Raw genomic sequence first — 16,017 nt, forward strand, 5'->3', positions numbered from 1 at the left:
GGAATAAAGATTTTTAAAAGAATACATATTCTCCTTCTGGAAAAATTATAATTGCTCCATTTTAGCATTCCACGTCCTGGCTCTAATTTCCTTCAACACCCTTCTGTTCCTTTACAAGTAAAGGCTTTCTCTCCTGGTCAGTCTACACATTTAAGCTCACCAGCAACTTTCTGCATTATACAGATACAGAGCATTTTATTGAAAAATGTATTCCATGTCACCAGCCAGCACTTTAGAAGGCCTGCAGTTGCTGAAACAGTTCGGCTGGCGGATTTCACAGCATGCTTTGCTTCTCAGCAGCATGTGTCCAGATACTGTTTAGAGAGCACTTGTATTTGTGCCAGAGGCGTACCTGAGCGTAATTGCACACATTCAATTCCTAGCTCTGGAACAATCACCTGTTCGTCTTACATAGAAGACTATTTCTACTTCTGCTTCTCAAAGCCAACTGGACACTGTGGTTCTATTGATCAGACCAGAAATCTCTCCCTCTGGGTTTCAGGGTTCAGAACACTTTTTCTGTAAAGGGACAGACTCATTTCTCTGCCCTTCTCGTAGCCCATATTACTTAACAGCCCTACTTCGGCTCGTCCTTTTGGCTTCTGACTTTCTAGGTTATGACTGCTAGCATTTGCCCTTTGCTCCAAATACCATGACCATGGGAAAAACATATTTCATTTTAGGGCCTCATAGAACCAACTAGAGAAAGAAGTGTAGATAAATGGTGTATTATTACCATATATTTTTTTTCTCCTATTTATCTTATCAGATACTCAAGGGTGAAACTCCTACCACCCCCAAAGTGCCTTCAATGCTGGTCTATTGTTTTCCTTCTTAGCCTGAAATTTCAATCTTTAAAGTCTCAAAATGGTACAGGAGAAAGACAACAGACTGTGAATCTGAGACCTGTACTCTGGTTCTGACTTACTCTGGTCTTGGGTAAGTTACTACCATGCATGTTAAAACATGTTACTTTGGAGCAGTCGTCTCCTGCTTTACTTCAAAGAGTCTTTAGACCTGCTCAGATAATCATTTCCCACTACATAGTGAAAATATAAGTTGTTTGAGGAGTATTTGTTTTAGCTGTTTTCCATATTTGGGATATAATTAATATTTTTTAAAGTTTTCCACTGTTTTGAAAAAGTTTGAAAAATACTTAGTTTCAAAAGAAGAAACAATTTCAATGAAGTCATGTGATTTGCTAAAGATCACATAGTTGTTGCAGAATCAAGAGCGAAACATAAGTCTCCACATTCTCAATCCCCACAGTTTTCTTTTTCCATTGCACTACTTTGTTGTGCTTCACCTTAGCATAATATCCCTATTAGCCAATCTCAAGCTATATTGTGAACCTCTCCGGAAGTATAATCATCATTAGATGGAAAGAGCACACTTGCCATTGCTATTTTAAATCTTCCCAGATTAAATTTGTATTTGCTTTTGCTGGTTTATGGAGATGCTTTTTCTATCATAAACATTTCTATAATAAACTGTATCCAGCAATCTCACTAAATTCATTTATTAATTTTAATGTGTCTGTAGATTCTTTGGGATTTTTCTATCTACACAAGTAATACTAGAGGATCTCCAGTACAGTATTGAGAAGTGGTGATGGCAGGCATCCTTCTCTCTTTTCTGAACAAAGGAAGAAACTCTTCAATATTTTTCCATTAACTATGATGTTAGCTACAAGTTTTTTGTAGACACCTTTGTCAGAATAAGAAATTTATTTTCTGTTTCTAATTTGATGAAAGTTTTAATCGAGCATAATTGTTGAGTTTTTTTTTAACTTTGAATTGTAGTGTAGTTGACATATAAGATGTTAATTTCAGATGTACAACATAGCAGTTCAACAATTAGACACATGAAATCCTCATCACGATAAGTTTAGTTATCATCTGTCACCATACAAAGTCGTTAAGTTTTAATAAATTCTTTTCTTCATTTATCAAATGGTTATAAGATTCTCGGGTTCTGTTTTGTTTACTTTATTCTGTCTCACACCATTTATAAAAATACAGTATAACTATAGAGGATTAAAAGACTACTCACAAAATCTAAAACTGCAAGAGTGACGAAAATTTAGGAATGTATCTGTGACTTCAGATTTCTTAAACTAAATAATTTCTGTAGCAAAAGAAAAATTATCCAAAACAAAAGCTATGAGGACAGAATCACCAAATTAGATTACCTTAAAATTAAGATTTTTTTCTCTTCCAACACACGATCAATAAAACTAATACATACGTGACAAACTGAGAAGAGATCCTTAACATTTTTTAAATCATCAGTATATAGGAAATCAAGCAACAAAAGAAAAGAAGCACAATAGAAAAATAATCAGGGAATATTAATTGTTAATTCACAGATAGGAAACCAGAAGGTGCAGTGAGAACACAGGGATGCTGAAATTCACTATTGAAATTCACTGCTTAACCAACCACAAGACATCACATTACACATGTCAGATGTAACATCAAATGCTAGGGAGACCCTGCTAGTGAGAAACTCTCCTAAGCTGCTGCTAAGAGTGTAAATGTGTAGAGTTTTTCCAAAGAGCAACCTGGGTGCTTTTAGGAATTTTCTCACTAATTCACAATGAAAATTACCTTGTGCTTATAGTTGAAGGGAGTCAAAGTGAACAAAAGTAGGCACTAAGAGAATGGATAAGTAAAATGTGGTTGATACAATGAATGTCAAAGTGAACAAAAGTAGGCACTGAGAGAGTGTATAAGAAAAATGTGGTTGATATAATGAATGTCTATGCTCCAACAAATTTACCTTGAATAAGGCTCAGAAGCATAATGGTGAATGAAGAAAGTAAGAAACCAAATAAAACATTTAGCAAAGCACCATTTCTGTAAATTACAAAAATATACATGGAAAAATGAGACTGTATTTTTGAAGGATACACATATATCTAAATAATCCTATGTAAGAACAGGCATCAAATACATTAACACGTGTAACTAATCTAGGAAAAGAAATGAAACAAGATCCTTGGGAGAAAATAGTGAAATAAATAAAAGAAGATCTTGCACAGACCAGTAATGATATGGCTCTATAAACTGTGGAATGTGATCTATTCTGTGCATTTGAGTCTTTAAAAAATATGTGATGTCACTTACAAAATTATAAAGTTATATATGTACACATATTCCTGTGCATGTGTATACTTACAAAGAGAGAGGCACACACACATATACATATAATATGACTGGGAGTATTTACTCCAATACTTGGAGTTATTAAAAATGATTTTGTCTGGTTATTAAAAATGATTTTAATTTTCCTCTTCACATTTTTCCATATTTTCCAAATCTTCCTCAATATATATTCTATAATCAGAAAAAAATAAGAATTAATACGTATTTTAATTATCTGGACACATTCCTAAAGGGAAGACAATTTTAAGCAATGTATTCTAAAGGGGTTTTCAAAAATGGAGTCAGAGATTTTTTTTTCTGTTACAATATCCCTTGAGTGGGAAAATCACTGAAAATTCAGGACCCTGTGTAATATCTCACACAGAGTTTCAGTATTACTGCTGAAGTAATCATTTGCAAAGTCCAGAGTTTCCACAGTGTGTTTTTTTTGACAACACGTTAGATCTCCGGGTTAGGACCTTATGTTAGCTAGCAATAGGAGGGAGGAAGCTTGTTTGAATTATCATATAACCCCTTTTTGTTTTGAGAAAGTCCCTATTATTTTTGCAGCCATTTGCAGATAAGCTCTCTGGACACCACAGACTCTGTTTACAGGTGAGTGATATAAAGATTTCATTTGTAATCTTAATATTTCAGAGTTATGGATCATGTTTCCAACAAACGTACCCTTTCATGCGTGAAAATACATAACTCAGATTATAGCCACTTATTTGCCTTTTTACCTAGCTTAAATCTCAAAAGAACTAAAAGATCATGTCTCTTAAAGAACTTCCAGAGAACTACCTTGTTGAGATCAAGTTTTTTCTATGAGTTACACTAGAGTTAAAAGTAAAGCAAACATACCCTTTAGTCAAAAGATGAGTCATACTCCTGGACACCCCAGCCTATCCTAGCAATGGTACATATCATTTTTTGAGCCTCTGGGGAATGCACAGAAGAACAAAATATGAAATAAAGAGATTCAAGAAATTTACAAGGAGATGGAAAGGAAGAACCTGCAGCTGGGGGCAAACTAGAACATCCTTTGAACTGTCGGGTAAGATATGCTGAACTGCCTTACAGAGAGATCGTTCATGTGAGGTGTGTACATCAGAAAGTGACAGGTCAGAATAAGATGGACTTCACTCTACACTAGAATTCTCTAAATGCTCACAAAGCTGTCTTCAATGGTTCAGTGGGATCACTGACTTTTAGAGTACAAGGGAGGTGGCAATTATAAGAAACTAGAGAATTGGTACTCTCCCACCATGGCACCACAGAAGATTTTTTCTATTTTCCTCTATTCACTGAACATTCTTTTGTTCCATGTCTCTATGAAAATGGTATGGTAATGGGTAAAATGCCCACATATAATTTTAGATGTTTCAAAATGCCCAGAGATGTTGGAAAGTCATAAATAAGGAAACATTTGATATTTTATGCTGGGCCATGGTAATAACAAAATTAGAGAAATAATTATCTTTATTTGAATGAAAATTAATCCTTTTAACATGAAACAATTTTTCCTCATAACAATAAAATGTTATCAAATGACAAGATACCAGTTAGTTCTTTTATTAGCATCTCCTCAAATCAGAAGCTTTGATGTTACTGTCTTAATTTATAGCATTTTCCAAATTGCCTCAGAACAGTTATACCCAGAGAAGAGATCAGAATAATTTTATAAGGATTCTGTTCTTGCAGTTTTTGATATTAGTTGGAATAAAGTCCATCTTTGCCTTTCAAGCTTTTGGAAGTTGAAACAGATACTTTCTGCTGAGAACTGAGAACTGGTAGTCTCTTGTAATTCAACTTCCCCCAATCATCTACATGTTAATTCAACAAAATGCTTTAAAATTTTGTTTTCTCTGCAATTGAAGGAACTATTCTGGAAGAAAACCATTTCTTCAAAATGTATGAGAGAAGTAAATAAATAAACAACAACAACAAAACCCTCTTCTGTTTAGGCTTCCTTGCTGATGCAGTTCCTATATGAGAAGATCCCAGTTTGGGTATGAGAGGGTAGAGTGGTGGTCAGTCTAGTGGTTGGTTAACAGGGAAACTTCACATTCTTTAGGAGTCTAAGCTCTCAAGGACCCTGAAGCCAGTGAAAAAATACCCAATCTGGAGTTTGGGTCTGATGTTTAAGACTCATTCTATTCTGTCTAATCATAAGCTAAATTCTGTCTGGACACTCTTTGTCCCAATGTCCTATGGTTCCGGGCTGCCCAGGAAAACTAAGAAAGATAGGTTACTAACCAGGGAACCAAAATCAGCAGGCAAGTGTAGCAACCTTTAATTTTTGCGATTCAAATAGCCTAGGGCAGTAGTCGCTTATAGATAAGTAGCAGCTTATCTATGAGTTACATTTAAAAAGCTTGGATGAAAAGCATAGGAAGAATGTTCAGTTTCTGTCTACCTTCCCCAGACAGTGATAATGTATTCTGTTCTTTGTGTCTCACTCAATGCTGAGCAGTACACAATGGATACTCAAATGTATGTCAATTCCATTTTAAATTGAAGGACATTCTGTCACGTGTCAATAGTTTTGGTTGCTTTTATGGTAGCTTTTTTCTCTGAGCTTGTAGGGGAGTTCAAAAATCTCACTGGCTTATTAAGAAGAAGTGCTCTAATATTTGAGCATATTGAAGAAATAATTATTACATCTGATCCCAAACTCTTAGTTTGAATGAAGATTTACAAAATGATGAACCCATTTTTTTTTGGCCGAAGTATCCTCTTATCACAACTAAGAAATGTAAGATATTAAAATATATTTAAAAATACATTAAAAATACATAAAAGTACATAAAAAATACATTAAAATATAACCAGAAGCTTACCCTCTGAAACATTTGAGGTGGCCATATTTCAGTAGGGCAATTTGGCAATACTTATTAATATTTTAAATTTCACATGATTTGACTAAGTCACCTACTGCTAGGAACACACCCATTGGTCCCATGCATATACTACAAAAGTATGTATACTAAGATACAATATGAAGGTGTTTATGGCAGTGTAGGTGTAAACTAAATGCCTAAAATTAGGATAATAGTTAAATCCAATGTAATACACCCATATTGGTATAAAACTATGCAACCATTAAAAAGATGAAGTAGATATGCATCTATCAACATAGAAAGATAGTCAAAGTGTATTATGAAGTGAAAACAGCAAAGTACAGAGTAATATACATCACACATCCTATTTATGTGCATATATTTAAAGAACATGCATATGTATATGTGTAAGGTAGTGTACAGAAGAATTTTCCTTCCATTGGATACCTATAAAAAGATAAAACAGTGATTATGTGTGGGGACTGATTCTGGCTACAGGTAAAAGAGAAATCTGGCCTTGTATTTTTCTTTCTTGCCTGTTTAAAAATTTCAAATATAAGCACGTGTTGTTTTTATTTTTTGAAAGTCAGCAGAAATTTTCTGGTTGATTATATTATAAACCATCTTAATTTTCCTCTTCATACATTTTGATACAATTTAAAAATTTTTAAATGTTTCTTTATATCAGAGACAGAGAGAGAGAGAGAGAGAGAATGAGCGGGGGAGGAGCAGAGAGAGGGAGACACAGAATCTGAAGCAGGCTTCAGGCTCCGAGCTGTCAGCATAGAGCCCGACATGGGGCTTGAACTCTCAAACTGAGAGATCATGACCTGAGCTGAAGTCAGACGCTTAACCGACTGAGCCACCCAGGCGCCTCACATTTTGATACAATTCAGAACTTAATAAATGTTATCAGATAAATAAGAGGTGGACTAACCAAATAAATTACAAGTGCTTTAAAAGAAATCGGAATCTCAAAAGGTGTAATTTTTTATTTCAGTGAACTGTTATAACAAACTAGAGGTAAAGCAGTTATGCTACAAACCATCACTTGTGAAAACAATGGAAGACAATTAGACAAGCTCATTTCTAAAATCTATCAAATATCCTTAATTTGACAGAAAATTTAAGAACAGTTATTACAAAATGGCTGTAATTACGGACTCACATTATTATATTCCTATTTCATAAGAACCAATTTCTAAACTGTTTCCCAGACTCCATTCAAAAATATTTACTCATTATATGCTATGCTTGCTCTCATTCTTCTTAATGCTGAAATGAATAAAACAGACAAAAGAGATCAACCACCATGCTGTTTGCATTCTAAGGAAGAAGGAAAGGGGCACCTGGGTGGCTCAGTTGGTTAAGCAGCCAACTGTTGATTTTGCCTCAGGTCATGATCTCACAGTTCATGAATGAGTTCGAGCCCTCCATCGGGCACTGACAGAACTGAGCCTGCTTGGGATTCTCTCTCTCTCTCTTTCAGCCCCTCCTCTATTCACTCACCCTCTTTTTCTCTCAAAATAAATAAATAAACATTTTAAAAAAGAAGAAGGAAAAGGGGAAGAGGAGATATTTATTTAAACTTCAGTAATTTATGTATCAGGAGGGGATGTATAACAAAGAAAAACAAAGCAGTGAAGGAGGGTGGGAAACACTGGTGGAAAATTGCAATTTCAAATAAAATGTTCAGAGATCTGATTTTATTTGTAGGATGAAAAGTAACTAAAGTCATATTTTTAATTTTTTTTTGAATATGAATAGCCTTATTTAATATCAAAACATATTTTTGGTCTTCACATGATCCTCGCTTCTACTTAAGAGCCCCTAATTTTGAAAAATGCATAAACAATAGCTATAATTAAATTTGTTGCACTCTTAAATGTTATTACGAACTTGAAAAGCTAATTTTTATTGAGTGATGATTCCATGCCAAGGATTGTCCTAAGCACTTTACATGAATTTTCTTACTGAACTCTAGCAAAAACCTTATGAACAAGGGAGAGTATTATTGCTGTTTTACAGATGACGAAACTGAGACACAGAGAAATTAGGTGAATGCCATTTTACCTCTTTAAATGAAAGTTACAGCAGCATTTTCTATAAATACTTAATCATGTCACATGTTTTGTGAGAGATACTAAGATCAACACAGCTAGGGGCGCCTAGGTGATTCAGTCAGTTGGGCGTCCAACTTCAGCTCAGGTCATGATCTCCCAGTTCACAGGTTCGAGCCCTGCATCAGGCTCTGTGCCAAGAGCTCAGAGCCTGGAGCCTGCTTGGGATTCTGTGTCTCCCTCTCTCTGCCCCTCCCTCGCTCGTGCTCTCTCTCTCTCAAAAATAAATAAACATTTTTTTTCAAAAGGAAAAAAGATCAAAATAACAACACTGGGAGCAGAAATGGTTTTGCAAATTCCTTTCAATAGCTCGCAGATGTCAAGGCTCCACAGCACACAGAGGGGAACCACTGGTCAAAGTTTTCTCTGGCATTCAGTTACATCTGGAAAAACCCTCTTGTGGCCCGGGGTGGTAGAGTTCAAAGCAACTAGATGTTCCAGTTACACAATCATTAATGTGATTAGAAGTTCAGTGAAAGGGTGCACCTCATCCAAGAATGAGGAGTCTTCGGCTCTTAGTTGCCATGTAGTCTCAACATTATTGTACCTCCTTAAGCCCCAGTTCATTATCCAGAAAATGAGGGGGTTTAACCTGGAGATTTCAAAGATCCATTTCAGCTCTAACTTCTGTGACTCCATAGGTAGAGACAGTTAAACACTGAACTCTCTTTAGCAGGTTTCTAGGATACCAAGAAATTAGAGCTTCCAGAAAAATGCTCCAAACTCCTCCCCCAGTCCAGAAAAGTATGAAAACTTGCCACGTAATTGAGGGTACTGCCCACACAAAATTCCATTTTGGAATGAAGTGTAATACAAATGTATATACTGCAACACTTTGTCTTATAGCCTGTCACTAACAGCTCAGAGAAACTTACTAGTACTGGGAGTTGTAACTATGGGAATATCCATTCTAAAAATATAAGTAGGATCTTAAAAAAGAAAGTAGGATTCGTAGTCATGAGCACGGGGATTTATAGGTGTAAACTTGCGTTAAGGGGGGCGGGGAGGCGCAAATAATTTCTAAGATCATAGCTGAGTCTGTAACTGAGAGTGACTTGTAAAGTTTTACCCCCAACAACTGTTTGATATGTATTTTATCATTCCCCTTCAGGGCTTAGAGGTTTCAAGGCATGGCCAGACACTCCATCTTGTATTTCATCCTCCTGAGTGCTCTGATTGACAAGTGCCAACCCTGTTTCTGTGATCATTACCCATGGAGTCAGTGGTCCAGCTGCTCAAAAACCTGCAATTCTGGAACCCAGAGCAGACAGAGGTGGGTGCAAGCTATGAAGATTGACTTTGTGCCATGGGAAACCTCACAGACAGACTTAGCAATATCAAAAGTGCCACACCAAGCAATGAGGAAGAAAAAAGTATATCTCAAAGTAAGAAATCATGGGATTCGATTTGGATGGAATTTGAGGTCTTTTCCACATACGGTTGAAAGGAAGTCTGCGTTTGTTCTCTCCATGAAATCAAGGAGCTTCGAAGAAATTTAATTAAGAATGTGTGCAATATTTTCTGTTGACTATTTAACTTGCTAAGAATCTCTACCCAAGCCTTTTTTCAATCAGTGTATAGCTCCACTTGCCTACAGTTAGTGAGTTAATTATAGAGAATTTTCTACTCATTAAACTGAGTCTAACAGGACCTCAATTGAGCAGCGCTATTAACTATTAGCTTGGTTGTCAGCAAGTAGAAGAAGGCTGGAAAACCGTGTTTAATTGAAAACATTTAATAATTCAGTGTTCTCACCGATTCAGACTACTTAGCCCCCACAGTTTCTTTAAAACTGTTCAATGTTTCTGTTCCATGAAGATGCTCACATGACTAGGGAAGAAAGGTATATATTTAATGTGCTTTAATCATTATAGGTTTTTAGAGACCTATTTTACAAAACTCTTTTTACATGCGCAGTGTGAGTCTCATTAAAATCACCAACTGACTCCCCCAATAAACCATCCACTAAGTAGGTTAAAGCTTTAATAGTCCTTCACTCAAGAGTCCCTCAGTAGCTCTCCACTGGCTACCAAATAAAGCACAACAATACACCCGGCTCTTCTCCACCAGCACCAACCGGGCCCATCCACTAGCTCCCCCATGGATGCTTCCTGTTCTTCCACCTGTAATCTTGGCATGTGCCTTTCCCCCCGCATACCCTGCCCTTTGATGCCTGGAGGCGTCACATGAATTTTTCAAGATTTATCTCTCTTATTATTTTTCTCTTTGGATCTTTGGCCTCACAGCACTCTGACTCTGTCTCAATCATTATACTTATTACACTGTGTTGTCATAATGTAAGGAATTTGCAGAAACTTTCTTCTTTCTTTTCTTTCCTATCCAGTCCCTTCAGAGACTTCCATGAGGGCCAGCTTCATGGATGTGTTTCCTATGCAGTCACACAGGACCACACTTAGAAGGGCTCCATGCTTGGCTTAATGCGCTGCCATCGCTGTCTCAAAATTCCTAATAATGTTTTAACAAGAGGCCCCTCATTTTCATTTTGCACTGGGCCCCAAAAATTATGTATCCAGTCCTGAATGCTGTTAAGTGGTAAGAACTGCACGGATGCCAACCTGCCTGACTTTCCAAAACAATTTCTTTCCTTTTATTCATCGTGGTCAATGCTCAGTGGTATTTTTCTTATGGGGATGGAACCACAGTGAATACATTCATTCTAAGCAGATCTTTTCTCACTATTACAGAAAAATAGTAGTTGATCAGTACTATCTGGATAACTTTTGTGACCAGCTTTGCACTAAGCTGGAGACTAGAGAATGTAACCTGCAACGTTGTCCTATCAACTGCCTCCTGGGAGATTATGGACCATGGTCAGCCTGTGACCCTTGTGTCGAAAAACAGGTAGGTGACCCATGGGCATCTTCAGGAAATCTGAATCACAATAAAAGATTTGGATGACCTGACAGGATCAACAATCACAGAAATGCTCAATTTCCTCAGTTTCTGAAAATACACCATTCCAGCTTCCATTGAGGGAAAATTCCATTTAGCAATCTTTCAAAGGAAATTCTGCCCCCAGTATTGATATTGTTCTTATTGAGCTCTGGATTCCACTGCCTGTTCCCTCTGAGAGCTCAGAAAGCAAAAGCAGGTGCTAGAAAATGGGGATTTCAGTCCAAAATTTAAAATCAGACAAATGAGGGACATTAGATACACCCACGTGGCTCCATCGGTTAAGCATCTGACTCTTGATTTCAGTTCAGGTCATGATTCCAGGGTCATGGGATCAAGCCCCAAGTCAGGCTCTATGCTGAACATGGAGACTGGAGCCTACTTAAGATTCTCTCTCTCTCTCTCTCTCTCTCTCTCTCTCTCTCTCTCTCTGTCTCCCTGTCTTGCATGTGAATTCTCTCTCTTAAAAAAAAAATGAGAGACATTGATCAAAAGACTGACTCCTGGCCCTGCTTCTAATTTCCCTCTCCCCATGGGAAAGTCCCTCAATTTGTTTATTGTTTCCAGCTGCAGTATTTACTCACTTCAGCTCATTCCTATAAGGGCATTGGCCCACAGAAACCCCAATCAGAGTGGGTGCTCAGCAGTCACACATTTGGGAAGAAAAAGGAACTCATTTGTGGAGCACCCACTGTCTGAGGGAAACTGTTCTAGGCCCTTATATCACCTTGTTCACACATGAGAGTGTGCTTTCCTACCCATTTTACAGATGAGGAAGTTAGAGCTCATTAGGAAATAAGTAATTTTCCCAAGAAAATGCCTCTGATGAGTAGAGACACTATATTTTGAAGCTGAATTTTTCTGACTTCAAAGTCAGTACTTTTTGATCTTGTTCATGTGTCTATCCTTCCCTGACTCTCTGTTTTATTACTCACCATTTAAAATCCTTTAAAATGTGGAGAATATGTCAACCTTGTTTTCCATGTTGACTTCCTTATGCAAAAAACAAAAACAAAGACAAAAACCCCAAATCCCTTCACATTGATCACTTCACACTACCTTTGAGATATAAAAATGCTATTGTTACTCCCTGGAAGATTTACTGCATGTGAGACACTCAGTAAATATCTGTGCATTTGATTTTGATATAATTTAGTCTCATATGGTTTCAGAGTTAGAAGTCTTAGAAATCTTTGGTCCTGCTTTCCCATTTTACAGTTTGGAAAACTGAGGCCCAGAGAGGTGATGACTTTCCTAGGGGCATGCAATAATGGAACTGGAAAATTCATTACCTAATTTAGGAAACATCACTAGAGGAAGAATATATATATAGGCTTTGGCCCTGACTCAGAGTTCCTCACCTTTCTCTCCTTTCCTTTCAGTTTAGGGTTAGATCCATCTTGCGACCCAGTCAGTTTGGAGGACAACCATGTACTGAGCCCCTGGTGACTTTCCAACCATGCATTCCATCTAAGCTCTGCAAAATTGAAGAGGTTGACTGCAAGAATAAATTCCGCTGTGACAGTGGTAATGTACTATAAAAAAGGTTCAGTCTCCACTAAAAATGACTTGACTAAATAGTTATTCCAATTGACTACCAGTAAAAGCCATGATAGAGAAGTCTAACCACATTTTAAGTATGGCAAGACAGGGGAGTTATGGTACCAATTGCCAAGCTATTCATGTATGAAATTATAGCTTTCAGGTTATAATCACTTTGACCATGTACATGATCCATTTACTCTTCAAGTACTGATGCCCAGGTCCCTACACTGTGATAAAGCAGGATGAAGAGAGGAGGAGGAAAAGGAAGAGAAAGTAGATACTTGTAAAACTCAGGTATTAATAAGCACAAATCCATAATCAGAATAAGCAGCTGAAAAGAATTACAGATATAAAAGATCTTCAATATAGTTTATTAAGATAAGAATATTAAGATATATCAGGGGGATGACTACAGATGATGTGACAGATTTTCTTGGGTGGTCCATTGAAAGGCTCCAAAGGTAATTCCAAAAGGAAGATTGAAAATGATTTAAATAGTGGCAACACTCCCATCAAGTCCATTACTCATTCAGATATTTCAGTTTCATTAGATTAGATTTCAAATCTTGACTATATTACTTAATCATATGTATCCTCAATAATTAACAGCTCTTCAACACCACCATTTTGAACACTTTAAATCTGATTTCTGTGAACTTTTTCAGTTAAGGTCCAGACAGTAAATAGTTTAGGCTTCTTGGCCATACATTTTTTGTTGCAACTACTCAACTCTGACATTGTAGCATAAAGCTGCCACAGACCATATATAAACAAATGGTCATGGCTGTGTTCCAATCAAATTTTATTTACAAAAACAGGCAGCAGGTGAGTTTTAGCCCATCAGCCATAGTTCACTCACCTCTTATCTAAATAGTCAATTTGACATAAAAATTGGAATTCAGATGAATAAAATCCATATAATTTTTGTGTACTCTGGTACACAATGACAAGTAAAGTATTTATAACTTAAAGAGCAGATTTCAAATTCCATAGAAAATTGACCCAGACCTTAGATCTAACACTTTCCTCCTCTTAATCCTTGCTTACTGCCTTCAGCTTTGCTGGCCTCTTAAAAGTTGGACAAGAATGCTGGCATCAGGATTTTTCTTCTGTGCCATCCCCCCCCCCCCCCCCCGCCAAAACCTGGGATATGAGGATGGCACATGGGTAGGAAGACACACTTCACGGCTACATGCATAAGGTCATGTCACTAGTTGACAAAAGAGGGAATATGGAAAAAATCTTAATGGCAATGACTGAGCAGAATACAGACTTAGGTATTAAATCCAGAATATTAAGATAAAGATTTAGAACTGAGGTGCAACTATTCGAAGCTTGAAGGTAGTTTTGGAACAAATTACCAGAAAGAACTCCTTTCTTCCATGGATGTTAAATCTATGAAATTTACTACAAAAGGGCTTTGTTTAGGTCAATATATTCACAAGTTTGAGAAGGCTTTAGATACATCCATGAGCCACCTATTCATAATAAGTGATTTCAGGAAAGCTAGTGGGGTAAAGACAGGTGATCAACAGTACACCCACAGCAAATGATAAAAATGGACTATTAACATGCACGTGCCATGTTTGGTAAGCTGCTCCTACCCTGAGCTCTCTTAGTAACCCCTGAGCTGCTGTCCAGATGCCTTCACCAGGAATCCCTAGATCTTCCCATGATCCAGCCACTAAGTGGCTAATCCCTGGCACAGATGTGGTTGCCATCCATTTTGATTGGGTGGTGCCATGGCCTATTGGTTGTTAAATATTCCACCGAAGATTATATACCACTTTGCTCTTCTAAAACCATACGCTAATGCCACTCTCGAAGAGAATAAAAGATTAGATGGACCATTATTTGACTCAATAGGATGTTTGGCCTTCAATTAACAAAGAACTGTTTATTCTAAAGAGAGTTTCCCCATAAGAGACTCCTAAAAACTGAGAACAAACTGAGGGTTTATGGGGGGAGGGAGGGAGGGGTGGGTGGGTGATGGATACTGAGGAGGGCACCTGTTGGGATGAGCACTGGGTGTTGTATGGAAACCAATTTGACAATAAATTTCATAATAAAAAAAGAAAATAAAAAAGAATAGCTAAATTAAAAAAATAATAAAAAATAAAAAATACTTTTAATAAAAAAACATTTAAATAAAAATAAATTAATTAAAAAAAATAGAGTTTCCCTCTTCCCTTTCTTCTCTCATGATTGCTGTTCAGAGTTCTCCAAGACTAAATATATGATTTCAATGCATACATGGATCTTTAAGAATTACCCATGAGGCTAATAATCCCCATGCACTATGCCAACTCCTCTGTCAAAATCCTAATTTTAAGCATAAACACTAGAGAATTTATAGCTCGTTATGCATATAACATACCACTGCAGTAACACAAATCAGTTCAAGTAAATAGGAAAAATATGTACGGTTTCTAAATGATGCACAGCTCTAGGTGCAAGTTTATATACACATGCATTGGCTAAAGCACGCTGACTTCTGCAAATCCTGCACTATATCAAACTGCCCTTCACCTTTCCCATTCCTGTCCTGGTATGAGATATATTTATGGCTCACAGTATGAGTCTCTGTGGCCTGGAACCATTCTCAGCTGTGTACTATCAGATCTATATTGCTCACACCACCCACCCCTAAATATCGCTCAAAAGATGTCCTCTTGCTTTCATCCCTACCCTTGCTAATAGCTCCTCTTCAGTATCCCCAGAAGAACCAAATGGATAGGTTTTCTTAGATTCAAACAGATCTAGTACCCTACTCACAAAGCTAGGCTAATGAGAACTATATACTGCAGGTATATCCCTACCTCTACCTGATAAAATGGGATTTCCTTCTCCTTTTACTGTAACCAAATCGAAAATTAGCTTTTGCTCAATTTCACTCAATTACAAGTGCGAAGCTCAAAACTTTTAAAAAATGTAATATTTGGGTTTTGTTTCCTTTGGACAAAGCATCTATATTTCAAACTAAATTATACATTCTGTTCTGCCCTGAAAAAAGCAAACAAACAAAACACCAGAGATGTGCTATTTTAAAAACAGAGTATCTTTCAGGTTATATCTTGGGATTCACAGAAATTCAATTTTCTCAAAGTATTCAGTCTTGTGTGACTATGGTGCTCATAACAATAATTGTTTCTAATCATAGTCCAGATACAATGCAAAATGTTGAATAATCAAAGAAAGAGACTTAATTACTTTCATTTTTCTCTACCTTCTTAGTGAAGATTATTTACCGAAAGAGTTGAAACTAAGTGCTTTCTGGGTAACTCTCTAGTAATAAAAAAATTAAATTCAACAGAATATCCAATTTCCCCAAAGCATTTCAGTTAGTCAAAATAGTCATGCATAGCTGCAGGAAGATGCTCATCACAACTTAAAGTAAGTAACCAGATCATCTTGAGTAAAACATTTAATTTAATCTTGTCATCAGTGAGA

General features: G+C 36.8%; 1 protein-coding gene across 3 annotated transcripts in view; it reads left to right on the forward strand.

Annotated features, from left to right (window-relative positions):
- Positions 1–3,606: 3,606 nt before the first annotated feature.
- The window catches only part of C6 (complement C6), a 63,932-nt gene continuing 51,521 nt past the window's right edge, over positions 3,607–16,017 (forward strand). For 2 of the 3 annotated variants that reach the window (XM_015067580.3, XM_053201128.1), the window contains exons 1-4: positions 4,046–4,203; positions 9,221–9,382; positions 10,815–10,971; positions 12,405–12,549. In XM_015067580.3, the coding sequence (XP_014923066.3) occupies positions 9,240–9,382; positions 10,815–10,971; positions 12,405–12,549 (445 nt within the window). In that variant the 5' untranslated portion in view covers positions 4,046–4,203; positions 9,221–9,239. Of the gene's footprint in view, positions 3,762–4,045; positions 4,204–9,220; positions 9,383–10,814; positions 10,972–12,404; positions 12,550–16,017 lie in introns of those variants that run through there. The other variant, XM_015067581.3, reaches the window with a different exon arrangement.

The sequence above is a fragment of the Acinonyx jubatus genome, chromosome A1 (genome assembly GCF_027475565.1).
Source record: "Acinonyx jubatus isolate Ajub_Pintada_27869175 chromosome A1, VMU_Ajub_asm_v1.0, whole genome shotgun sequence".
In the NCBI taxonomy this organism is placed as follows: Eukaryota; Metazoa; Chordata; class Mammalia; order Carnivora; family Felidae; genus Acinonyx; species Acinonyx jubatus.